This window comes from Meles meles, chromosome 1, assembly GCF_922984935.1.
Source record: "Meles meles chromosome 1, mMelMel3.1 paternal haplotype, whole genome shotgun sequence".
Lineage (NCBI taxonomy): Eukaryota > Metazoa > Chordata > Mammalia > Carnivora > Mustelidae > Meles > Meles meles.
This window is the reverse complement of record NC_060066.1, coordinates 158,407,203-158,435,041: the sequence shown is the minus strand read 5'-3', so window position 1 is coordinate 158,435,041 and position 27,839 is coordinate 158,407,203. Positions and strand designations below refer to the sequence as shown.

Below are 27,839 nucleotides of genomic sequence, written 5' to 3'. Positions count from 1 at the left end.
CTATCTTTTAAAGAATCCTTTATTACAGTAACACTAAATAAAATATCCATATTTATACAACTCAGGTTTTGCTCACAAATATTAGGAGGTACTGTTTTAGACCCTCCAGGTCCCTAAACATGTCACATAAAAACACACATATGTACAATTACATATACCTCGAGATGAGTTGCAGTTGACATGTTATATTTTAAGCAGAAAAAATTTAAATATATATTAATATCTATCAGTGTTTGGGAGCTTATCCATTTCTTCCCCCAGGCATACAAATTTTGCTAGGCCTCTAAAAGTTCACAGGCCCTTTGTTAGGCACTGCTTCTCTAGGGTTTAATGGCTAAGTGTCCCTGAAGCCAATTTGAAAAGCAAAAGCCACAGTCCTTAAATTTTAAGAACTGATCATTCTGTATTCTCCTCTTTCTTAACTGGTTCAATAGTTTCAGATCTTTAGCTTATACTTTGCAAGAACAGAAATATTCCTAAATTCCCTAGTCCTAGAAAATAGTCACAATAGTAAGTAGGTCAAATCTGTATTGTTTAGGGAACAAGGAGATTTTTGTTGTTTGTTTTAAAGAAGTGATCCTTGAAAGTAGGTCTCTGGGTGCAGGTGAGAGGTAAATCAACACACGGACTGCTTCCCTTTTCCTACAAAAATGTTGCTGCCAATTGTGCAACAATGAAGGCATTTTGTGTAAGGATTTGAGGCTCCAATAAGGTTGTTTGGTTTTTTGCCATACAATCTTTTTCATCACGGAGAGCTTCTCCGGGTACTTCGAAAGAAGCTAATGATGCTTGAAAAAGCTCACATTTGAACGGCTCTTAAGCTGCCAGAGTTCTGATTAGGGATCTTCACTGCAGTCGCTTCGCCATTACTTAAGAAAAATACGACCCTCACTCAGGTTTCCATTATCGCAAGTGCTGGGTCATTCCAGATTTCAGTTTACCTTAAACGGCAGGCCGCCGCAGTTAATGAGAATCCAAGCTGCAGGTTTGGCAGGTTGTGCCACGGGTTTCCTACAAATCGTCACTTGGTTGCTAGCGCCGGTCAGCACCGCCCTCAGGACAAAGGGGCTTGGGGGTAGGGGTCAGGGGCACTGGCTACAGTAAGAAGAGGCTATTTGTGTGGCCTGTTTACAAGGTTACTCGGTTTCAACACCAAACCCGCTTTTCTCCGTGTCTCAGGCGAACCTCCGGCCTGAGGTCACCCAGACGCCGGGGTGGCCCACTGGAGCGAGCACGGCAGCCTCCCCCGGGCCGGGACTCAAGAATTTCGCCCGCAGGGACCCACGCCACGTGGACACACAGACTCCCGCTTCACTCCACTGTCCGCACCGGGAAGGGCGGTCCCAGCGACGCTCTGGGCAACGCCTCCGCTTCCGACCAATGAGGAACGGGGGCCGCGTCAGGGCCTTCGCTCATTGGGTCTCGCTGGTTCCGCCTGCGGCGAACGCAGACCAGCCGGCCGGCTACTAAAGTCAGAGCCACTGAGTCCCGGAGTCCGGCCTTTGTCCGCGCTGCCGACACGGTGGCGTGTCTTTAGCGCCCGTCCTCTTGGTTCTTGGGTCTCTTTCAGGCCCTGTCGCGTCAGTTTTCTAGTTTTCTCTTCCTCGCCCTTTTCTCTTTCCCTCCTTCGCAGCTCAGCATGCAGGAAAAAGATGCCTCCCCGTATGGTTTCCAGCCTCGCTTCCCACATTTCGCCACGCAGGCCATCCATGTGGGCCAGGAACCGGAGCAATGGACCTCCCAGGCTGTAGTGCCCCCCATCTCACTGTCCACCACGTTCAAGCAAGAGGCTCCCGGCCAGCACGCGGTGAGCTGGGAAGGTGGGGGGTGGGGCCGGTTTGGGCGGGTAAACAGAGATGGCTTATACAAAAAAAGGCATGCAAGTAATTTGTAAGGTGGTTTATACATCAGGAAGGCACCCCAAACGGTTGTTTACTACACCCGTAGTATTCCTTGTACTAAATCTTTGTATTCTCTGGTCTAGTGATCACATTTCTTTTGATAAGCAGAACTGGAAGGAACAGTTTGTCCTACTTGCCATATAGATTTGGAACTGAAATTCATGTAATTTTGGCAAATTTGCTGTTCAAAACTGAGGTTCATAACTTTGTCGAATTACCTTTAGCAGCAAAAAATTATAAAGACATGTAGGGAGTCAAATAAAAAAAAACCAACCCTCAGGGTCTGATAACTCACCTAGAATCAAGATCACGCCCAGTGGCTGTACTGTTGTTATTAATAGTGATTTATTTGTTATGGGCTAGATACAGACTAACATGTAGTATATCAGATGTATGTGTACACCCTGGAATTCGAACCTGCTCTAGAACCCTCCTCTTAGGCATTAGACTACACTCTGCTATACTCCAATAATGCTAGTAATAGTTTAACCCATTGCATCATTTAAGCTGTGTGGCTTGGTGATTAAGAGCACAAGTCACCTAGTCAGAGAGGCTAGGTTTGAATTCTGACACCACCTCCTCTGATCGGGGTGACTTTGAGCAAGTTGCTTAACCTATCTAAGCCTCAGGTTAATCCTGAGTAAATGGGGTTAATCAGTATGTACTACATAAATTGTTGATATATATGTTAAACTTTATGGTACATTGTCATTGCTCAGTAGTTCGGTATTTCACAGTGTTCACATTTACACTTTTTCCCATTTGATCCTCACAACAACCAGGTCAGAGGGCAGGACTGGTATTACACACTTTTTATACAAAAGGAACTGACGTTGAGTTGTCAATAAGTGACTTCTAAGGTTTTGATAGAGCAATTTTTGTTAATCCCTTTTGGCAGCACACTGATGGGATCTTGGAGTACTTAAAAGTTGCTGAGCTTTCAAGGAAATCAGTTCAAGAAACTTTGTAGGTCCAAAGCTTTGATTATACTTCAAAAACCTCTTCAGTTTGCTGTTACATAAGTCAAGGAAAATTCTTTTAAATGTAGCCCTTGTTTTGTGAGGTACAGCTCTAAAGGGCTGGTTTAGGAATTCTAAGGGCTTCTAAGTTACTGCATTTTGGAATCAAAATGTGTACACAGCCTGTTTTCCAAGCTTGCAGTCTATTGCTGGTGTAGGGTTTTGTGAATGTGTGACTGTCCAAGCTTTAGCTCTTGGTACAAAAGTTAACCATTTAACCAGACATTTTATTTCCAGAGGAAAAAAAAATATTTTCAGAGAGCCAACAGGGGTGGTAAAATCTACAAGTACCAGACACCCCTTAGTACGTTTAAAAACTCAGTGAAGGGGACGCCTGGGTGGCTCAGTTGGTTAAGCGGCTGCCTTCGGCTCAGGTCATGATCCCAGGGTCCTGGGATCGAGTCCCACATCGGGCTCCTTGCTTGGCAGGGAGCCTGCTTTGCCCTCTGCCTCTGCCTGCCACTCTGTCTGCTCTCTCTCTCTGACTAATAAATAAATAAAATCTTAAAAAAAAAAAAACAGCTCAGTGAAGAGCACTAAAGAGAATCTGAGGAGCTGAAGAGAAGCATCTGTTTCTCCTATTCCATTTGGAAAGCCACTGAATGGGCAAGAGGTGGGAATTTGCCACTGAAATATGCCTCTCCCCCACCCCAAAGTTAAATCTCTGCAGTGAAAAATTGCAGAAACATAGGTGCCGTTCAGTGGCTGTAGCCACATGAATCCAAACAGATTTTTTCTGTCTGGGGAGTACAGGTCACATCAAGGAGGTGATGGTGAGGGAGGGATGAGGATATCCTGGAACCCTATAAAATATGTCTACTAAGTTTGTCAAAAACAAGTAAACAAAGCAACCAAACTTTAAATGTACATATTTGAGTTAAATATATATATGTATTTATATAGTTATATAAATATGTATTTATATAATTTATATGTATTTACATATATTTATATAATTATACAATTATATATTTATATATTTATATATAATTATATTTATTTTTATATAATTATATTTATATTTATATAATTATATTTATATAATTATATAAATAATTCATATAATAAATTATAAATTATAAATAATAATTTATATATTTATAAATTTATATATAAATTTTATATAATTTTATATAATTTATATAAAATTTTTATACAATTTATTATGTATAATAAATTATAAATAAATAAATTATATAATTATATAAATATATATTTTTTATACAAAGAAATATATATATATAAAATACTAGGAGCTCCCAAATCAGAACCAATGTGTAAAAGTGGTTGTTGTGTTATGTTATGTGCTATATGAGGCATGGGGAGAAATCTGTAGCATTTTCAGTCAATGTTTAAATCCTAGGTTTGACTACTGGTTCTGATGTTCCATATAACCTTTTGCTTCACTTTCCTGAAAGCTGACCATGAGTATTAAATAAAATGACTGACAGAATACTCCTAGTATGGTAAATGTAAAGAGTGCAAATTTTAAAAAATTGTGTATAGCAACTTTGCCAAGAATTACTATTTTTTGTTACTTTTGTAGAGCCGAGATCTGAACTTCGAGCATTTGTAGGATCTGTTCATAGTTTCCTGTAGGATGTTAAATAGAACTTGTATCATTTATTTCCTAGGAAATGAAATACAGGTTAGAACTAAGTTTACTCTTGTAGGCTGTAGTGATTCCCTTTTCGTGATGTCCCCCTGGCTAAATGGGTAAAGGTGAGTCTAACATAATAATAATGCTAATAATAAAAACAACTATTTCTCTAGTAGTTAGCATGTGCCAGGCACCAATGAGTAGAGAATTCATTATACATAGCATAATTTTATCATCACAACAATTTTACAAATTGGCTTTTTGTATTTTATTCCATTTTATAGGTACTGAGATTGACTTTAGGAAAGGTTAACCTATTGGCATATAGCTCATAAGGGGCAGCTATAGAATTCTAAAACAGGTTGGTGGACTTCAGTGTAAAGAGAGAATGCACTAGGAGGGGGAAGGGACAGAGGGAGAAGTAGGCACCGAACTGAGCAAAGAGCCTGATGCGAACTTGATCCCAGGACCCTGGAATCTGAGCTGAAGGCAGACACGTTAAGCTCCTATTTAATGGTAAGAAACGTTATAAGTAAATAATAGAAAATCATTATCATAGGATGAACCTCTAGTTGTTGAGGTGTCTATGTCAGGACTCAAAAATAAGCTTAAATCTCTTAGGATAAACTCTAACTTCTTTTCTTCAGGGTTTTGAATATAGCCGTTCTGGAAACCCCACCAGGAACTGCTTGGAAAAAGCAGTGGCAGCACTGGATGGGGCCAAGTACAGTAAGTGATTTCCATTCTAGTCTGTGAAGTTGAGAACTCATTCTTATATGTACAGACAAAATCATAGAGGCACAGAATTTAGAATTGGAAAGGAATACGAATTAGCTAGTTCAAAACTTTTATTTTATCAAGACTTTGAATTTTTTTGTCCAAGGTCCCATAGATGGTATAATATGCAAATGTGTAATTATTAGGTAAAAATAAATATGAATAGAAGGAAAATGACCAAATTTGCCATTTAGTATTCATGTAAATCCACTCTTCATCTGAAGGTGTCAGTATAAGTAGATAAATATTAACAGTTTTATAACACTACTGAGAATATAAGCTTTCTGATACTCTGGTTCATTGACCTGATAATTCTTGAGAACACCACCAAAGAACATTTACCGGTGCCCTTGAAAATGTGTTCTTAGAGATTAGGGATTAACCCCTTGAATCTTTTTTCATGAAGGGAGTGGATTACTATTAAATCATCCTCATATTTTTCATATGAATGATACTGAATGAGGATAGAATAGTGAAGAGAAAATGTGTCTTAAGAACTTTCTCATAGGAAGAATACCAGGGTTAGAAATGTTAGTATGGATTTTGGGGGATTTGGGGAGTTTGGTCTTTTGTTTTGGAGGAGGGGAGTTATTTTTGAACACTAAACTTCTGTAATTTAGTACTGTAGAGAGACCATCATTTCCTGCAGGAGGTGTAAAGGCTGAGTATCATATGGCAGACATTTCTTTCAAGTGGGCTCCAGAAAACACAATTGTTTTTAACTGGGTTTAAAGTTTAGCTTTCTAGAGGCACCTGGGTGGCTCAGTTGGTTAAGCAACTGCCTTTGGCTCAGGTCGTCATCCTGGAGTTCCGAAATTGAGTCCCGCATTGGGCTCCCTGCTCAGTGGGGAGTCTGCTTCTCCCTCTGATCCTACCCCCCTCACACTCATTCTTTCTCAAATAAATAGATAAAATCTTTTAAAAAACTAAATAAAGTTTAGTCTTCTATATAAATTTACCATTAGACTACAGATGTGCTGAGTAGAGAACTGTAATTCTGACCTAAACTTTTCTGAGAAGATTTTATAAGAATTAATTTTTCAAGTTAATTGAATTATCCCTTCTACCAGTCACAGGTGATTTTTATCATTAAGGTGATGCATTGATATTTTGTCAGGATATTTTCTTTTATAGTGTTTAATGTACACAATGCCAGATGGTTCTTTTTAAATTGTTTTCATTATTTTTATTTTATAAGAGATGGTGGGATCATACTTGTTGAAAGTCCACACTTAAAAATTTTTAAAAACAAAATTTTTCAAATTTGCCAGATGCACCCCAGGTCAGATTTTGAGTTTTGTTAAAATATTTGCTCAGTTGGCTATCCATATAGTTAATGAGTGAATCATACAATAGCTCTGTTCCTCAGGTTTGAAATTTTGTTTAAAGTTTGTTGTTTTTAAACTGTAATTGAATTGGCAGCTGGCCTTTAATCTCAAAATTTTGTAAAGAATTATTTCTTTGAAAAAAAAAAAAAAAAGAATTATTTCTTTGGAGCACCTGGGTGGCTCAGTCGGTTAAGCGGCTGCCTTCAGCTCAGGTCATGATCCCAGGGTCCTGGGATTGAGTCCCACATCAGGCTCCGTGCTCAGCGGAGAGCCTGCTTCTTCCTCTGCCTCTGCCTGCTGCTATGCCTACTTGTGCTTCATCTTTCTAGTGAATAAATAAATCTATTAAAAAAAAAAAGAATTATTTCTTTGAAGCATTTCAGAGAAATGTTACCACCAAAGCAGAATTACATGTTTTTTCTCTTAAAGAAATTTTAGTTTTGAAATAGAAAAGGGGAGTTGTCCATTGTATTTTCATCAGGGGACTTCTCGTGACTCAGTAGTGATGGCTGTCTCCTTATGTCCAGAGAAAACAACATAAAGTAACACAAGGAAATTCTGTTGGTGTTTTTCAACCCAGAGGTTTGACTTTTTTGGTTTACTCAAACTTGGCTTTTATTTTAGGCTTGGCCTTTGCTTCAGGGTTAGCCGCCACTGTGACTATTACCCATCTCTTAAAAGCAGGAGACCAAATTATTTGTATGGATGATGTGTATGGAGGTAGGTAACTTCTCTCATGCATGTTGTGTCAGCTGATATTTTAAAGACATAAAGTGGGTCCTGAATTATATTAACAATGTTACCAGGATTATTGATTATTATTATCTTTTAAAGGTGTGATGGACACCTCGTGTTGGCCCAGACTTGATAAAGGAAGAGCATAAACATTTAGGGTCTATGTTCTAGAATTGCCTGTAAGAGAGATTGTTTACTAATAATTTTATTTAAACTGCTGGAATGAGGATGTTGGACCTGATTAACTTTCAAATATATCCTACTCCAGAGAAGACAGTATCTAAAGAGAGAGTATTCTAGTGTTACTTAAAATTTTTGCCTGCAGTGGAAAGGAACTATAACCCAGGTCACTCTCAAAGAGATTGCATCTACCCACCCCTCTATCTTCCCAGCACATTTATACGCTTTGGATTTTAGCGAACCTTTCAAAAATCTGTTGAAAGTATGGACCCCTTTCCCCCCAAAGTAGAGAAGTGTGCTTAAGACTACACCCAGTGTTTATCATTTTAATTATAGGGTCAAGGGGTCTCACCCCTTGAAGTCCATCATGGATTCAAATTTAAGAACTTCGATTCTAAACAGTTTAAATGCAAGTTATTTAAAGTGGTGAGGGGGAAGGTAAAGAAGATGGATTGCCCTTACCTTTAAGCAAGACTGATTTTTATGATCAAAACAATAACAAAAAATTTTGTTAATATGTGTGTATATATATATTCCAAATGCTTTCAAATAATTAAAACATGATTTCTAGAATATTATCATTTTATCTATCTCCTATTAACAAAAAGTTAAATCTGTAAGTTCCTTGAAGTAAGAGACTCTTAGTAGTCATTTTTACCTCTTGGAAATTTGCAGAGTGCTTTGTATTTATCGTTGTTTCCTATGATAGTTTGTTGAATAGAAATAGCACACCTTTAGTTACTTTTATAGCGCATTATAGAAAGCTCTTGACACACATAGATACAAAATCTTGAAAATTGATGTTGATTTTTTACAATTTTTTACTTTCTTTCTGAATCATATTATCGAGGGTCAGTCTACAGCATCAAAAGTTCAGTATATCTTTGATCATGGAGTATTTTTCCTTTTTCTTTTCTTTTCTTTTTCTTTTTTTTTTTGGTTAGCTATCAATAAGAACAATTTTTCCTTTAAATTTGCTTGTGTAAAAATCAAACTCCGAACTGTGTTTATAAGAGAAATTATTCTAAGTTGAATGATTTATCTTTTCACCATAAAACTAGTTGTTTGATTTACATTGCCTCTTTTAACTATTAAACTTTAGAACCACGTAACAAAAAGATTGAGAGAGTACAAAGAATAATAACCAGTTTTTCTATTGACAAAATATAATCATACTAAAAATTTATTTTTAACATTTTATTGACATCAATTCATTTATTTTAAATTTGAGTACTAGGAAGAAATTGTTAATGTAAATTACCATTGGGGAACATGCCACTTAATGTGTGAAGGGCAGAAATTGTAGGTTTTCAGAAACGTTTCTGCTTCATGTCATTTAGTGTGGATATCAAGTATATCTTATTGGACTCTTTAACTTTCAGTTTAAAATCCAAGCCTTATATTCTTTACTATACAAGATAGCCAAATGATTTAACCAAGGTAGAATTGCTGTTAGTTATACTTTTATTGGTGATTGACACTTCCTTATGTTTTTAAAGTATTTATACCAGTAAGGAATGAACATTTCCCAGTACCATGTCCTTCCTATTTTGTCTGTTTTTTTCCTGCTTCAGGTACAAACAGGTACTTCAGGCAGGTGGCAACTGAATTTGGATTAAAGATTTCTTTTGTTGATTGCTCCAAAACCAAATTGCTAGAGGCAGCCATTACACCAGAAACCAAGGTAACTCACTTTTCAGTTTTGTCTGTTTTGTGTGTGCTGGGTTTTGTTGTTGTTGCTTTTTTTTTTTAATCATTCTGTTCACTGGAGGACATAATTTAAATGTGAATAATACATTTTATTAGAAGCCATTGGAAACCATTAATAGGATTAAGATAGGTCTGGCTTCTCCAGAATGTTCCTGCAGAATGATTGAGCCCATGAATTCCACAGCAGGATCCAAGTTCTAATTCTGTGTCAGTTGGTGTATGATCACGGGCAAATTATTTAACCAAAGTCTCACCTTCTTATGCAAGATGGGGATAATTGCACTTGCTTTATAGAAAGGTGGTTGTGTAAATTAGATGAGATAAGGCATATGAAATGCTCAGTACAGTACCCAACTCATAGTAACTGGAGAAAAAAAATTGTTTTCAAAAGCATATGATTCTGTACTGCATTACCAAGCTGGTGTTGGTTACAGAAATCATCCCAGAGATCAGGTTGCGGAAAAGGAAGCTTGCCAAGACCCCAGACTCTAAGCATACTGGTTTTTTAAGAATTCTAAGCCATACTTCAACAAAATAATAGTTACAAGTAGAGAATGGGCCACAAGCAATCTCTAGCCTCCGTCCTGGGAAGCTTGCATGCCACCGGAAGGTGTTTTGTTTCTGAGTGAATGGCATATGTGATATTCTTTCTTGGGGCCTCATTTAAATTCTGCATGGGTAAAAGAAGGACCAGTGTCTTTTATAAGTCAGCCTTTTCCAACTTTTTGCTAATGATTAAAAGGTTTGAATTGTACTCAAGATGATGTTGTAGTGAATGCTAAGAAATGAAAACCTTTTCTCACACAAATAATTACTTTGAAGATTAACACAGGGTGAGCTTTGAGTGATTAAGGTTTGTTTTCAAAGGAACTTGTTTTTTATCTTGCTTAGGAGAAAAGATACTTATTAAAATAGCTGGTCTGAGTCTAAGGGAGGAAAGCAAATTGTGAGTATGTTAATTCTTGTCAAGAGAACTTTATCTAGTGGCTCTTTACTGACTTGAATTAATACATTATTTCCCCCCTGAAATATCTGCCTCATCATATGAAGTAGATTTTTTAAGTCCCTGTAAAATCAACTTTATATTTATTATTTCTATTTTAATGATTTTTATTATGAATATGAATAATAGATTCTTACCCAGAAATAATTTTTATAGATTTTTAAAATAATTCATTTCTTGTGGAATATACATTATTTTAATTACCTTATCTTTTCTACAGTGAGACTCTAGAGTAGGAAGAATATTCAACTAGATATCTTGCTCATTTGTATAATAATAAAGAAGCATTAACCCTTTAAAAAAGAAAGCTGTAGGTAATGTCATTCAATACAGTGGCATCCTGTTTAACAAACAGAATTCTTTTCTTTGATCTTTTCAGTCACTCTCAAGCGTCTACTTTGTGCCTGAGTTGTGCTAGGTTTTGGTATATGATACTGTCTCTTTTTAAAATGAGCTGTGAACAGATTTCCTGCCCACTTTAAAACCCATGCCCTTCAAGTTCTGGGTACTTATTTTATAGTTTGTAATGCATCTGGCATTTTTAAGATAATATTTAGGATATGTTTGGCATTGAAGGGATAGTTCTCTTTAATGAAAATTCTAGGCTGTGATCTTAATGTTATGTGTTATTTACCTTTGAGAACAAAATTCCTAGACACTGAATTACGTCTTTGAAATTCATCCTCTTTTTAATGGAATGTAATTACAATAATTAACTTGAGCACTTTTCTTCTTACACATAACATTATCTCATTTGATCTTTATAACAACTTTATGAAATATTATCAACCCTATTGTACAGATGTAAAATTTGAGGAATATGGAGGGTAAGTTACTTAACTATGGTCTTTCAGAAATTAACGGGGGCTAGGATTGAGATTCAACCCTTACAACTTCATTACCCACACTCTTCCAGTATAGTCTGCCAGATGGTTACAATATATGAAACGTATATTGGTGCAGTATATTTTTATGAACTATTGTTATTTATTGAATTTTTTAGCTTGTTTGGATTGAAACCCCCACAAACCCTAGCTTGAAGATGATTGACATTGAAGCCTGTGCACATACTGTCCATAAACATGGTGACATCATTTTGGTTGTGGATAACACTTTTATGTCAGCCTATTTCCAGGTAAATGAAAATACTTTTTTTTTTTTTTTTGGCATGAATAGTAGAGTATAGATACCCATAACTCGGAAAGGAAAGACTTATTTACATTAAAATCATTTTGAAACTCACGGAATCAAACCATAGTTATTGATTAGACAAAGAATTAAAATTGGATCTTTTCTACCATTAACTAATATTGCTTCAACCAACCCTAGGTTCATATCTGGGATGGGACTTTGTGTGTTTTAAATGTTGTCTTAATTAAAGCTTTTAAGTTCTCTCAGGATATGGAAACTCTCTAAAGAGCTGGCCTTATTATGTGATTTTTATCTGTCAGTGCTTTATAAATAGTTGGGACTTTAATGTTTATGTGCTGTTATTAATCAGTTATGTTATTTTTTATATGTATGAGGTGACTGAAAAACATGTTACATATTTAATGCATATATTATGTTTATTTTAAAATATATTGATATATAATATTAAATTATTAAAATATATAATGAAATCTTAGGCTATATAATTTAATATATATTTAAATATATTACATGATATATGTAATATACATGTTATATAATTAAACCTTGCTAACCTTCCAAATAGAAGGAAAACAAAAGCTATCCTGCATGACATCTCAATGTATGTCACGCATATTATTTCTCCACTTTCCTCCTCTCTAGTTTCTCTTCCTTCAGTGCCCAGCTCTCTCTATCTTTACCTTGTTTGTATTAGGAGTTTCTACTCACTTCTTCACATTGTAGCTATAAGTACGAAGTCCTTTATACTGCTCCTTTTAAACTATCTCTTTTCCTACCTACCCCTCTACATACATCTCTTCTCACCTCAAACCCTCCCATTCATCCTCCATTCCTTTTCTTTTTTCTCTTACTTTTTTCTTTCTGTTTTGTTCTTTTTGGTAGATCATCTGAGGATCTGTCAATTATTGATTAGTTGTCTGCCCTTTCCCCACATGTTCTCTCTCTCTTCAAGTAGCCCTGTTTCCTCTCCTTGTTAGGAGCTTACCTTCTCCTCATGGTATCCTTCCTGCTTCTACCTTATGATCATTCTTATCACACTTCCTGTACTTTACCTTTATTCTGCAGAATTCCTGAAAGCCCAGCTCATCTTCTGCTACTCTTAAATTAGGCAAATGTTTATAGCTCAGTTGTTTATATTCCCCCCTCATTTTGTTTTGGGTCCCTGCAGTTGGCACAGGCTGCTACCTTAGTTTGTAGAAATCTGTTCTTCACCTTCTTCCATTTTATTGAGAAGGCACTACTGCATTTATTTTGTTTTCCTCAAATACATTTCCTGACTATGTTGCATTCAGACAGCTTCATGGGCCACCTACCACTGGCTCACAATATATCTTTGGGTGCTTCTTGTATCTGCTGAAGCAGTCTGTTTCCAAGTGAAAATCTCCTGGCATCATCTATTTTTCCCAGCTGATTTTCTCTCTTAGATTAGTTATCCCAACTCCTTATCCCATTTACCACTTACATTAAAGGCCAGTTAACACAGCATAGGGCTGGTTTAGCTGAGTCACAGTGAGTCCTGTATATTCCCAAAGAGGTTGCATGAATTGTTTTAGCCCAGGCCTGCCCAGATTACTCATCAGGGCTGGCCCCCGTCTCCTCCTCCCACCCTGTTACTGTCACTAAAATAGGTCCAATTTTTCTACCTTTCTGAAGCCCATATCACATTTCCACATGCCAGGGACTGCAGTTTGCTTCCTTTCAATCTGGATTCATTCCAGTTGAGTTAATCAGAATCATATTGTCCCTAAGTGGCCACATGTATTAGTTCCATACAGTAGATCTTCTGAAAAGATCCTCTTATTATTTTACTGTCATGAAAACTGGATATGTTCTTTCTTCCCTGCCTTTTATCCTCTGGGTCTTCTATAAATGTCACAAAAGGCAGAATGGACATACTGTCATAAAGTTTCAGAGTTTGAGAGTGGAACCTCTGTATTTCCATAATTTAGATGTGAGTGCTAGTTCTACCCGCTTTTTAATCTGAATGATGTTTTTGTTTTTCTTTCCTTCCTCCCTTCCTTTCTTTCATTTTTTTTTTAAAGAGAGGGCAAGCTGGGGGCGGGGGCACAGAGGGAGAGAGAGAATCTTAAGCAGGCTCTGTGCCTAGTGCAGGGCCCAGCATGGGGCTCGATCTCACCATCCTGAGATCATGACCTGAGCGGAATCAAGAGTCAGATTCTTAACCAACCACTGTTTTGTTTTTCCTTCTCCCTTTACTTCATCTGTACAATGAGAATCTTAAAGTACTGATTTTCTTGAGTTAGGTAAAATATTTTGTATAGTGCTTCACTGGGATATATGTAAAGTATTTAACAGGGTTCTCAGCACATATATATCAACAGATGTTAGTTGTTTGTTTTCATTTTTTGTTTTCTTTTGACCACAGAGTTTACAGAATGTTAGCATTGGAAGAGACCATCATCTAGTTTGACTCCATCACTTTGGAGATGCGCAAACACTTGTGTAGAGAGTGCTTTGAGTAATACCTGACTTAAAACATCCTATTTTTGAAACACCCCAAAGGGAAAGTCCTATAGTCCCTTATCCTAACACCTTCCAAAGACTAAATGACTGGTGAGGTTAAAACACAAACACACACACAGACTTTCTTTCTTTTTTTTTTTTTTTAAGTTTTTTTTTTTAAATTTTATTTGACAGAGAGAGATCACAAGTAGGCAAAGAGGCAGGCAGAGAGAGTGAGAGGGAAGCAGGCTCCCTGCTGAGCAGAGAGCCTGATGCAGGACTCGATCCCAGGACCCTGAGGTCATGACCCGAGCCGAAGGCAGCGGCTTAAACCACTGAGCCACCCAGGCGCCCCACAGACTTTCTTTTAAAGAAAATATAAATAGCCTCCTGGCTGGCTGTCGGTAGAGCATGTGACTCTTGATATGATTTCAAGCCCTGTGATGGGAGTAGAGCTTACTTTAAAAAAAAAAAAAGGAAAATATAAATAGAAAGATGTTGATAATATATTTTTTGGTGAATAAGTTGATTATAGCTCTAATTCTCACTATAAACAAAAACATTTTAAGACTAAAGGATTGATTTGCAGGAAAATTGGGTGAGAGAAAATAGTCCAAAAAAATTTCTAAGTGACTTTACACTTGGCAAAACTAGTATAATAGAGTAATTAAGAGTCTAGATCATGGCACATCTAATGAATAATCACAACATACATTATCAGGTTTTAATGATCAAAAATCTAAGCGTATTATATACTCACTTGACATAATAATTGCTAAATGTTTACATCTGCTACTTGATGTGTTTACTGAGTCATAAAATGCCAGCAACTGCATTGTAAAATTTAGTAATATCCTTAGGACCAGCCAGCAACTGCTCTAATGAAAAAAGTTCAGGAGACCTGTTGACCTGAGTTTACCTGCTATTTCCAGAAAATTTGTGCTATTGGACTGAATACTGGGTCCAGTGCTTTCTGTTTTTATTTGGTGGGTAAGGGAAGGGGAAAGATACCAATTGAGATCCTGGAAAATTTTAAGATGCATGTATTTTTTGAAAAGTTAGAATAAGAATGAAATTTACAATAGCAAATAGACATGTAATAAAGCATATTTTCAAGTGATTTACCATTTAAAATGAAAATCTTTTGTTCCTTTCAGCGGCCTTTGGCTCTGGGAGCTGATATTTGTATGTATTCAGCAACAAAATATATGAATGGTAAGACATACATAATCTATACTTAGAGTATTCCTTTCCATGGATAGATGAAAATACCACAGAGCTTGATATTTTGATCCTTTTTCTTCTATTATTCACGTTTTCTCTGTGACTCATGTAGAAAGTAAAAAATTTATACTTTGGTTAAATATGGGATTTCATTTATATCAGACAAAACTATGCTCATGACTTATGATCAGAGGATTAAAATTTACTAAAAAAAAGTTAGAGTTTTATTCCATTGACAGCTTAAAAAGAAACATTTAATTTTTATATGGTTTTTATTTCATTGTTAGGTATAGCTTTTGGTACTATCAAATTAAATACTGTTTATTTAAACTTATTTTATAGGACTTTTTCCCAGAGAGTTTTTTTCAAATGAAAGTTACACTTTAGAAATTTTTACAATGAAAAATAAACATACATTGTTTTTAACTTTTTTTTTTTAACTTTTTTTGTTTTGTTTTAGGCCACAGTGATGTCGTCATGGGCTTAGTGTCTCTTAATTCTGAGACCCTCCATAATAGGCTCCGTTTCTTACAAAATTGTAAGTATTAAAAAGTCCAGAATTCCCCTTAACCTCTCGGAGGGACTACCTTTGATATTTGTAGTTCTACTAGATGTCGTGAAGTGATAACATTCTACTAAATTAGGAAGAAACGAGAAATGGAGGAGAAAGATTCTGGTTTTTATTTTATTTATTTATTTTTTTAAGAATTTATTTATTCATTTGGGAGAGTATCAGAGAGAGAATGAGAGCTGAGAAGGTCAGAGGGAGAAACAGACTCGCCATGGAGCTGGGAGCCCGATGTGGGACTCGATCTTGGGACTCCAAGATCATGACCAGAGCCAAAGGCAGTTGCCCAACCAATTGAGCCACCCAGGCACCCAAGATTTTTTTTTTTTTTTTTTTAAGATTTTATTTATTTGAGAGAGAGAAAGTGAGAGAGAGAATGAGAGGGGAGAAGGTCAGAGGGAGAAGCAGACACCCCATGGAGCTGGGAGCCTGATGTGGGTCTCGATTCTGGGACTCCAGGATCATGACCTGAGCTGAGGCAGTTGCTTAACCAACTGTGCCACCCAGGCGGCCCAAGATTCTGGTTTTTAAAGGAAAGTAGAAAAATTAGGATATAAAAATATAGTTAGAACATAACAGGGCTTTGCAACATGACTCAAGGGAAGAGTGTTGTTAATTTTCAAATCCATGTTAATTTTGGCCATAATTGGGTAAAGCCCACGTGATTTTTTTAGTTTTTGGACTTACTAGATTTTTTTTCTTTAGTTAAAACATTTGGAATGATGGCTTTCTTATGCTCTACCTTTTATATCTGGAATGGTGGTTAACTTTAAATAGCACTTAATATATAAACTGACATTTTTCAACAGATGTCTAAACACCATTTCCTGTTTAGATGGTTTAGTTATCTCAAGTATGGGCAAGGATTTATTTGAAGATACTTAGTTTAACCATTGTGATTGACAGATAAGATACAAACGTAATTAGGAATAAAGTAAATAAGTATTAAATAAATAAAGGAAATAAGCATTAAAATAAAAATAAGTAAATAAATAAAAAAGAAGATGGCACCGAGGAGGAAAACCAAAACTTACTACTTGATAAATTCCTTTCATTTATAAAACATTAAGATGAGGTGTACATCGTGGAGGCAAAGTAATTCCTAGGCTGCTTTAGACAGAAGCTAAATAGAATGTGGGTAGAACTTTTAGTAACAGTACGAGCTGAATGCTTTTTTTTTTCTATATGTTCAAAGAAATGCAAGGTTCAACTATGTGTAGTATGTCACTGAAGAGAAATCATAGGAAGGACTATTCATGTTTGAGACGTTCATGCTGTGTTCATGTTTAGTTTACAGGATCTTCATTTCCCCTCATTTTAAAGACCATTTCTAAAAAAAGTAAAAATAAAAAAATAATAAAAAAAGAAGACCATTTCTTTGAGCACTTCATTCTCATGCTTCTGATTTGCTGTATTAATTTCCCCCCTGAAACTCAAACACTAGCCTTTGTAGCTCATTGCTCAGAATCACTATAATGAAAAAGACAGCGAGAGAATCTCCTGGGTCTCTCCCCACCTTTCAGACTAACCCAGCATATGTTCATTTTTCAGCTCTTGGAGCAGTTCCTTCCCCTGTTGACTGTTACCTCTGCAATCGAGGTCTGAAGACTCTCCAGGTTCGAATGGAGAAGCATTTCGAAAATGGAATGGCAGTTGCTCAGTTTCTGGAATCTAATCCTCGGGTAGAAAAGGTTATTTATCCTGGTACGTTGATATAATTTCTTTTTCTTTTTCTTTCTTTCTTTTTTTTTTTTTTTTTTTAAATTTGAGAGAGAGCATTCACAAGTTGGGAGGAGAGGCAAAGGAAGGGAGGAAAGAAAATCTCCAGCAGACTTCTCGCTGAGCCCAGAGCCAACGCAGAGCTCAGTCTCACAACCCTGAGACCATGACCTGAGATGAAATCAGGAGTCACATGCTCAGCCAACTGAGTCACCCGGGTACCCCAATGTTGATCTGATTTCTAAGTACATAAGCTTACACTAGGATTTTATGGGTTATCCTAAGTATGCTATGTATGACACCTGTTGTAAGGTAGCTGCTTCCATGTATTTCTTTGTTGTTCATGTATTATTAGACACTGGTGTGTGTCAGGCTCTGTGGTGGGCTGGTGGTGCAGAAGATAGATGTGGTCTGTCCTTGTGTTGCCTATAATCTAGTGGCTGCTTGGATGTTAGAAAATTGATTTTATGCATGAGACCTTCCTGCCATGGTCTTTAGTTTGAAGGCTTGTGTTTACCTGTTCCAGGATTGCAACTTTCTAGTTGATTTGCTTATAGTCTTTTCAGGCTGCCATTCTGCATTAGCTCTTTTATCTGTTTTTAGGTTGGGACTTGATACTAATCAGATACTAATCAAATTGAGACTTGCTTCTTACACACCAAAACTCCCCTGAAGGTCTCTTAATTCCTTTTCAAATTTTTTCACCTCTGCCAACTCATGTGCGGTTAGCACACTTAAGTATTACTCTTCGAATTTATTTGGCCAGTCTATTAAATTGTGATGTGGTCTTAAATAAATGGTTACTTTGAATCCTTTGAGGTTTTAGTCATGTGATCTAGGGTGGACAGGAGAATTAAGTTTGATTCCTGTCCTTAAGGAGCTTAGATAAGCCAAGACAGAACTACATGAGATTCAATGCCCTATGTGTCTGTTGACTGTATGTATTTTGAATTGAGTGAGGGAGAAAACTTTTGGGCTGTGCCTTGAAGAATGGGAAGCATTTGTTTAGAAGGACAAGGACAAGCATCCTGATTCATTCAGTAAATGTTTATGACTTGCCCACAATGGAGCAAGCTTTGAACTAGGACCTGGGATCCAATTATTAACAAAAAAAATGAATTTCTCCACATGGAGCTAGTCTGGTGGATTAGACAGATGTTAAACAAGAAATTACTGACTAATATGATTAATAGAGGGGCTGTCAATGGGTAGAATGTTCCGGGTTAAAGGGACAGCTTGCACAAAGGTCCTGAGATGAAAAAGTGCAGTACCGCTAGTTGATAGAGCTCGAGCAGGGAACGGATAGAAAAGATGGGTCAGAAGGAAGCTAGAGACCCAGAAACGGACCAGAACACGTCATGTTTCATGAGATATGGACAAGGTGTAAATCTCATCATTATTAGGCTTATTTGCAGTTTGCTTTAGGCACATGGAATTTTTTTGTTATGAAATTACATGTTTGACTCTAAAATAAGACTTTTATTATGCCTCATGATCACAGGACTGCCCTCTCATCCTCAGCATGAGCTGGCAACGCGTCAGTGCACAGGCTGCCCGGGGATGATCACCTTTTATATTAAGGGCACTCTTCAGCATGCTCAGACGTTTCTCAAGAACCTCAAGGTAAGCTTTCAAAAGAGGTTTTTAAATCACCAGATAGAGTACAGTAGTTCATGAGCTCTCCTTTCCACCCAGCTCAGATTCATGTCTTTGTATCTGCAGGTCATACCCTCAGATCTCTTTATCATGAAATGCTTTAGGTCGGAAAATGACTTTGGTGCAGTAGCAGACATCTGAGTATGTTTGTTTACTGAACTCTCTAAACACGACTATCAATTTGAGAGAGATCAACTGTCCTGATGCATTGGTTTTCAGATTTATTGATAATGAAACCCTTTTTCCAAATGTAGTATTATGTGAAACTTCAAAATAATGTGTGGCTAGTGCACTGCACAAAGGCTGCTCTGAAATCCAGCCTAGGAATGGCTTTCCAAACCCTGTGCCCTCCAGGCTGCATCTGCCTGCGGTGAAGGAGGGGAGGCCTTTGTTTGATTTTCACACTGGCAGGAGGCTCTCAGGGATCCTGGGAGAGAGGCCTTTATTAACTCCATACACTGGGCTTGCAGAGCTCATGCAACAGACTGAGGGTTTTGTTTGTTTGTTTGTTTTTTAAGATTTTATTTATTTATTTGACAGAGAGAGACAGCGAGAGAGGGAATGCAAGCAGGGGGAGTGGGAGAGGGAGAAGCAGGCTTCCCGCTGAGCAGGGTGCACAATGCCACGCTGGATCCCAAGACCCGGGGATTGTGACCAGAGCTGAAGGCAACCACTTAACTGACTAAGCCCTCCAGGCACCCAACAGAGAGTCTTAAATTACTGAGGTCTAACGCATAGGCTGCTGCCAGATTACTCAGCGTCTACTGGTATCTCAAAGTTGTACTAAAAGCAGAAAGATAGTGTATATCTAATTAAATACAGGTGTGAGAGTAATTTTAAAGTATTTTTAAAATTATGATACTATAACACTAAATATAAAAATGGGGTTTTTTTCCTACTCCAGGAGGAAGTTAAATGGATGTGTTAATTTAGTAAGTGATAGATTTTAACAATTAAGTGTGTATAACTTGGTAGACTTGTAGAGATTTTTATTTAAAGGGTAACCGCAAAACTACGTCTCAAATGTAATAATTCTGAGGTTTTAGGGTTCATGTTAATTATTACTTAAGTAGAGGGCCAAATCAGGAAGGTATGAGAGATTCACCTTCCTCGACTTGTCATGTTTTAAAAGTTTGCACACCATATGTCTAATTGGCGACATCGGTATTACAGATTTTATTTTCATTTTTTCTCTGGATTTCTTGCCCAAATTGTACTTTTTTTCATTATCACCACCATTTCTAACCCTGTGTCCAGGGCCATTTTCTTAAAAACATTTAGTTTTGTATTTTTGTGTTTTTACTTTAGTGAAAGATCTAAATGAATGTTTTCCTTTGCCATAGCTATTTACTCTGGCAGAGAGCTTGGGAGGATACGAAAGTCTTGCTGAGCTTCCGTGAGTATATTTCTGTTTTTCTCAGTGTTGTAACTTTGATGTCTGCTTTAACAGTTGTTTGGAGGGGAATATGGTAAAATCAGGAGTAATTCAAGACATTTGACAGTAAGAATAGCATCCTGCTATTGAATCAGAATGGACTCTTAACCCAGTAGAATGGACCCTCATGGGGCGCCTGGGTGGCTCAGTTGGTTAAAGCCTCTGCCTTCGGCTCGGGTCATGATCCCAGGGTCCTGGGATCGAGCCCCGCATCGGGCTCTCTGCTCATTAGGGAGCCTGCTTCCTCCTCTCTCTCTCTGCCTGCTTCTCTGCCTACTTGTGATCTCTGTCTGTCAAATAAATAAATAAAATCTTTTAAAAAAATTAAATCAAAAAAAAAAAAAAAAAAAGAATGGACCCTCGTAAAATCTTGGTGAGTTGTATGTGTCCTCAATTTTGCTTTTTTCCATTCTGCCTGAAGGCGATTCCAGCAGAGTTGTATTTTAGGCTCTCTGACCTCTGACCTGGGACTACTTGTTCTATCCCACTCCACCCTGGAAGGGAGATTGGAAACTTTTATTAGAAGGGCTGATTTCAAGACTTGTTGGAAATCGGGACTGTGTCTCTGATGAAATACCTCCAAGCCCTTGACGGTCAGAGGAGGACCCTACTAGATGCCACCAGATCTGTTTACTTTCTGTTCTCTGGATACACCTTGAATGGCTTCATGTTATCCTCAAGATGAACCCAAAAGCTAACTTGGTATTCCCGATCCAATCAGTTCATCTAATTGTATCAAAGCACCAGAGGATATTAGAACATGCAGCCTGACATCAAGCAGTCCAACAGCTTATTTTCTAGATAAAGAAACATTCAGAAAGTTTTGCTGATGACTCAGATGTCAGATAGGAATGTGTTAGCAACTTCACTCTTGAGATTTCTCATAGAAACAATGAGAGGAGGTAAAAGCAGCCTGGATCTGGATTTGAGACCTGCTAGGTCAGTTACTCACCTGAGCTACAGTTTTTTCATCCACAGAATGGGATTAATAATTAAAATAACAATTACCATTTATGGATTACCTGTCCCACCAAACATTCCAGAGCTGTATCCTGATTTTTATAGGATGTTACTCTGCCCATGTATTGTAAATATCACACTAGTAATTAACATCATTACCTAATAATTTTCAAGAGTACTAAATGCACTTGGCATTTAGTGTTTTACTTTTCATAAACATTTCTGGAATAACTATGTTCTGGAAGCACTATGTTGAGGGCTGTCAGGGATTACCAAAATGTAGGCACATTTGCTGTCCTCTCGTAGTAGTTTGCAGCTTCTTAGGAGAGTCAGGCAATTTCACATAAAGTTAAAAAAAAAAGTATGATGCCCAAAGAATTACTCAGATAATTAAGATAACACACATAGGTTTTTGTGCATCTTTCAGAAGATGCCTGCTAGTAAGTCTGGCTGCAGAAGAGGGCACACTCAGCATATGAAATTGGTTGTTTTTCATAGTCGTGAAGTGTGTATTCCTTTAAGGCGCTCTTAAAAATTGACACCTCCTGATTTCTTCGGGGATTTGGTTTAAAGTTGTTTGGCCCTCAGATGAACCAGCCAGCGAGGCCATCACCCCGATGCCTGCTAGTGGACGAGTGAATTTAGGTCAGGGCTTGTCTCTTCTGTTACCCTCATTCTGTGACTTCCAACTGCTGCAACGAGAGCAGAATTGCAATAGGCGAGGGAAGAAGCAGAGCCAGTGTGCGATGGGCTGGTCTTCCAGCCTGACAGTGCACAATAACTCTGCAACCTCAGAAAAGTTACATGTTCTCTCCGTCTGTTCCATGGTTGTAAAATGTGGATAACACTACTCAGCTCTTAGGCTTGTTATGGGAACATGGGGAAAAAAATATCCCTAAGCCAATGCCTTGATTTATACTAAGGGCCTAATAAATGTTAATTGCTGTTAGGAATTATTATGTTTTATTAGGCATCTATTACATTCCAGGTACTTGCTAAGGCTTTATATATGTTCCTTCCATTAATGACTGTGATAAACTTTTGGGATGGGAGTTATATCCAACTTCTATTCATTAAAAAAAAATGAATTAATGCACACAAATGCATTAATTCACTTACTGTACACATTCATTGTACACGAGTACAGTACCTGCCTCATGGTGAGCCTATAATAAGTGATAGCTATTATTATGATTTTAGGTAAAGAAATTGATTATGAGGACAGGTAACTTTTATAAGCCCACATAGCTGGTGTGTGAAAGAGAGGATTCATGTGCAGGTCTATTGCTCTCAGAGCCTAAGTTCTTAGTTCTTTGAGTATACTCTCTTTTGAGGAATTAAAAGTCTGAAAAAACAGGACATTTTTTACTTTATTTTATATATTTTTAAAGGATTTTTATTTATTTATTTGAGAGGGAGCACAAGTGAGATAAGAAACAGAGGGAGAAGCAGACTTGAGTGGGGTGAGGGGCAGAGAGGGAGGGAGAAGCAGACTCTCCATTGAGCAGGGAGCCCGATGTGGGGCTGCATCCCCAGCACTCTGGGACCATGACCTGAGCCAAAGGTAGACGCCTAACTGACCGAGCCATCCAGGTGCCCAAGGCAGAACATTTTAACATTTGGCATGTACAACTTTAGTGGAGTGATAAAAGAAGATACTCATTTATGTTGACCGCATTTGAGATTTTCTTTCCATGGATCTGAAGTGAGATAGAGCAAAACAGCTCAGGCATTGATTTTGCGGGTGGTGTGCCCGGAAAGGATGAGTGTTGGTGGCAGTGTAAGTACACAGGGCTCAATAAGAACTACAAGCCTCTTCTCTATGGTGCCTCAGCCGCAGCCCACAGAGTCTTCTGCCTCCTCTCAGCTCTGGCAGTCCTTGTTGTCCATTTCTTTTTGGCATGTGCATTAGACCATTCTGTTCTATAAATGGTCCTAGTCTTTGCCTTCTGCTTCGTTATGTAGGATCGAGAAAAATATCTCGTTTTTCTTGGTTTCCCAGTTCTTTCTATGGTGCCTCACCCCCAGTAGGTATTTTACCTTTATGCATGTTAATGATGATGATGAGTTGCTAGTTGGTTCTGAAAATCCTTCCAGGCCTCTACATTCATGGGTTATGTGCTGGAATTCCTAATGCTCACTGGTTGCCACTGGTGGTGTTCCTGGGTTGTCTTTTTCTGATCCGCCTCACAGGGTGCCATTCTGGATTAATCCATTGACCAGGAGGGAATTAATTTCTCTCTGGCTCTTGGTCCAACAGTCCTTTTGTATAAGACCAGTTGGTTGGTCGTGGAGTCTACGACTGCTGGCCAAGGCTTCATTCAGGCAGATATTAAAATCCACAGCTGGAGGCTATCATTTTCCCTCCTACCTGGGAGTGCTTGATTGGCACCTTCAGTGTTTGGATTGAATATATTAATGGTATAGAAAGGATAAAAGATCTTAGTTTTCACTTATAATAATGACCAGAAAAGATAATTTTCACAATTCCTTGTTTTTTTGCCTGTGAAAAATTCTAGGCATATGAAGAATTTGATATTTAGAATAGAAAAATCTGAAGATAATTGCAATTTGAGACCGATACATTACCGTAATGCTGATTTTCTCATTCTTTCTTTCAGGGCAATCATGACCCATGCATCAGTGCCTAAAAGTGACCGAGATGTCCTTGGAATTAGTGACACACTGATTCGACTCTCTGTGGGCTTAGAGGATAAAAAAGACCTACTCGATGATCTAGATCAAGCTTTGAAAGCAGCAGTAAGTTTAATTATTTTGGTGTGTTTTGGGGCTTAATCTGGGTGGTGGTGGTCACTCTTATTTTTTTTAAAGATGTTTTTATTTATTTGAGAAAGAAAGAAAATGAGGAGGGAAGGGGCAGGGGGAGATGGAGAGAGAGAATCTCAAGCAGACTCCCTGCGGAGCACAGAGCCTGAGGTCATGGATCCCATGACCCCGAGATCATGACCTGAGCCTAAATCAAAAGTCAGACACTCAGGACACCTGGGTAGCTCAGTTGGTTAAGGGTCTGCTTTCAGCTCGGGTCATAATCTTCTCTTCCTTTAACAGACAGGGTATATAAATGTGTAGGGAACTCAGCTGAAGGGCATATTTAGAAAACGGTAGTATTCAGAAGAGAGTCCTTGGAAGAAGTGAAGTCTCTGCCGGTAGTTTTAATGACACATCTTCCTTGTGACTTTTAATACAGCACCCTCCAAATGCAGGTCGAAACTAGCATTCCTGAACTGCTAGTGGAAGTTGCTTCCTGAGAAGAACAACTCTGCGTAATTGAATGGACCATTAATGAGCCTTTGCAGAATTTTCAAGTGAAAATGTAAAGGGACCTCATTACCTGTCAGAGCTGTAACCTTCCAGGGATCAATCTTATTAAAAAGTTTCCCCTTTCCCTTATTGTAATTGACAGGTAAATTCTGTTAATATGTTTTTGTTGATTTTCATTTCCATTTGCCTCTGAAGGAGGTGGGATTTGTGCTGCTTTTTGGGATTGTGATCTTTTTTCTTAGGTTAAGATTTCTATTGATCATGTTTACAATATAATGATAATTCATTTTTTATGTTTTCCTGAAGAATTTAAATTATTAAATGAATGTTCTTAAATCAAGTGTGATTTTTGCATATTGTTGAAAACAGCCCTCAAAGTAATGGTTTACACATAATTATCATAAGCCAAAAATCAAATACTTGAAAAGTCTACTGTGAGAGTCTGCTGATATAAGGTTGTACTTACTATTAAAAAATAAATAAATAAATCTAATTACCAAATGTATCCCATTGTGATAGTCCTATATTATGTGGCATTAACTTGTATTCCTGGGCCCTTTTAACCCTCAACTCTTGGAGTCTTAGCTGTTTGCAGTAATTTTCATAAATTAAGTTGTATAACTATCATGTCCAAATCTTAGTGTTTGCAGATGAGAGATTCTATCACGGGATGTCAAAAGCCACTTTTATAGAGAGACATACTACTTTTTTTTTAAGATTTTATTTATTTATTTGACAGAGAGAGAGATCACAAGTAGGCAGAGAGACAGACAGGGGTGGGGGAAGCAGGCTCCCTGCTGAGCAGAGATCCCAATGCGGGACTCAATCCCAGGACCCTGGGATCATGACCTGAGCCAAAGCAGAGGCTTAACCCACTGAGCAACCCAGGCATCCCAGAGACATACCACTTTTGTATTTTTATCTGTAATAGTAAACTTAGTGAGCCTAAAGAGAAATGCTTAAAACAGAAGTTCACAGTCAACAAGTTATTGTTAATAAGCCATAAGTCAAATGGATGTTGATCTCTCTTTGTCAAATAAAAAAAAAAAAAAAAAACTTTAAAAATTGTTTTTGTATGACAGGATTTAGTCATTTGTTTGCTATTGCCATTTGTTTCTCCTTAAAAAAGGGTATTATTGAACTTGATTAATAATGTAGGATAGGAGGTGAACACATAGGCTATGTATTATGTATTGTTTACATTTTGAATTACATGGCAGAGTCTGGAAATTCTAGCTCAGCATTTTGAGGCTATACCTTAGTGCCTTGGAGATAACAGACCAAATCAGAAAAGCAAGGACTGTTTATTCTAAGCTTACAAGGGAGTCAGCCACTGTCACTTGTGTGTTGACAGAGATTCAAAGGGAAGCAGAGCATGAAGAATTGTAGAAATTTTAATATCTGTTGATGTGGATGAGAAACTAAAATTTCCATATTTAAAACTATCCGAGGACCTTTAAATGGATAACAGTAAGTCACTGTCAGAAATGTAAAAAAAAAAAAAAACAAACCTGAAAAATTAAGGCTGACAGAGGAGTGGACAAGCTTTGTAGTATAAAAGAGGGAAGGTTTGGAGTGCCCGGGTGGTTCAGTTGGTTTAGCATCTCCTTTGGCTCAGGTATGATTCCGTCATGATCCCAGGGTCCTGGGATCGAGCCCCATATCAGGCTCTCTGCTCATCAGGGAGTCTGCTTTTCCCGCTGCCCCTTCCCTCTGCTCCTTCTCTCTCTCTCTCCCTCTCAAAAATAAATGAATAACATGTTAAAAACAAATAAACAAATAAATAAGGGAAGGTTTCAGGCATGTGGTGATTGGAGGCTGCTGGCATGGGGAAGCTGTAGGCAACCTCATTTGAAGTAGGACACTCACTGCAGTTGGTTAGGGAGGCATATTTGGCTTTGTAAGTTTGGTCCTCAGTTGAAAATAGACAAAAATATGGGGAGCTGTCAGTCATTAATCAAGTGCTGGCCATTTGGGGCCGATTGGTCCAGAAGTTAATGTTTAGTTTCTTGAATTGTCACTACAGATAGCCATCGGGTTTCCTGCAGGTCTGACAGCAGGCAGGCTTGCTCCGCTGTTTGTTGTTTGTAGATAAAGAGTTTGGTTTTCTGGGAAGATTTGCTGCAGATGGTAGGTCAAAATTCTACTTTTATGTAGAGTCTATCCACTGTCCATTTATCCTTCAGTCTCTCAGAGCTTCCAGTGAACAGTAACTATCCTTGTATTAGAGAGGGTTCTCTAGAGGAATATAACAGAAAGAGAGAGATACTGTATGTATGTGTATGTGTGTGTGCAGAGAGAGAGAAAGAGATTAATTTTAAGTAATTGGCTGATGAAACTGTGGGGCTGACGTGTCTGAAATAGATGGGGCAGGCTAGAGACCCACAGTGTTGTTGCTGTCTTGCCTTCAAAATCTGCAGGACAGGACCGCAACCTGGAATCTCAGATGGTGTTTCTGTGTCGTAGGCTGAAGCAGAATTGCTTTGCCTTCAGCCGAGTGGATGAAGGCCACCCACATTATGGAGTCCGTTCTCCTTTACTCAAAGTCTACTGACTTAATGCTAATCACGTCTAAAAATCATCTTCCCAGTAACATCTGAACTGGTATTTGACCAAACAGCTGGGTACCATAAACCTAGCCAAGTTGGCACATAAAATTAACCATCATAACCATGTTTTGAGCACTGTTCTTACTGCCTGAGGGAGCACCATCCTGTTTATTAGGGTTTATGCAGTTTATCCACAACTTTTGGTTATCTGCAAGCACATCTCTCTCCATTAACATAGTTTACACTGAGACAATGATTTAGTGTTTAAACAATGCATGCTCACCTTCCACCCCCTTCATACTACATCTGGCTTTGTAGAAGGGAAATAATGAACCACATTCTGGCTGGGTTAAGTGAAGTCAGGCTTCCAGAACACTAATGTTCACTGACATGCTTTATAGGTCATTTTATTCCAAATTCCATTTTACCCTCATGTTTACTGCATTCACTGATGAAATTCGGAGTGAAATTAGTATCTGACACCAAAGCCAGTGGGTACTGTTTTAAGTAGCCACATAGTATTGCGTTTATTATATTCAGCTGTATAACATTTTGGAGAAAACATTACAGACATGGGA

General features: G+C 37.8%; 1 protein-coding gene across 1 annotated transcript; it reads left to right on the top strand.

Moving 5' to 3' along the window:
- Positions 1-1,469: 1,469 nt before the first annotated feature.
- CTH (cystathionine gamma-lyase) lies at positions 1,470-24,757 on the top strand. The gene is made up of 12 exons (XM_046021528.1): positions 1,470-1,807; positions 5,168-5,249; positions 7,250-7,345; positions 9,115-9,224; positions 11,257-11,388; positions 15,026-15,083; positions 15,553-15,630; positions 17,212-17,364; positions 18,881-19,002; positions 20,379-20,431; positions 24,052-24,190; positions 24,639-24,757. Exons 1-12 carry the CDS (start codon positions 1,640-1,642, stop codon positions 24,663-24,665), a joined length of 1,218 nt encoding a protein of 405 aa, XP_045877484.1. The 5' UTR covers positions 1,470-1,639; the 3' UTR covers positions 24,666-24,757.
- The last annotated feature ends 3,082 nt before the right edge of the window (positions 24,758-27,839 follow it).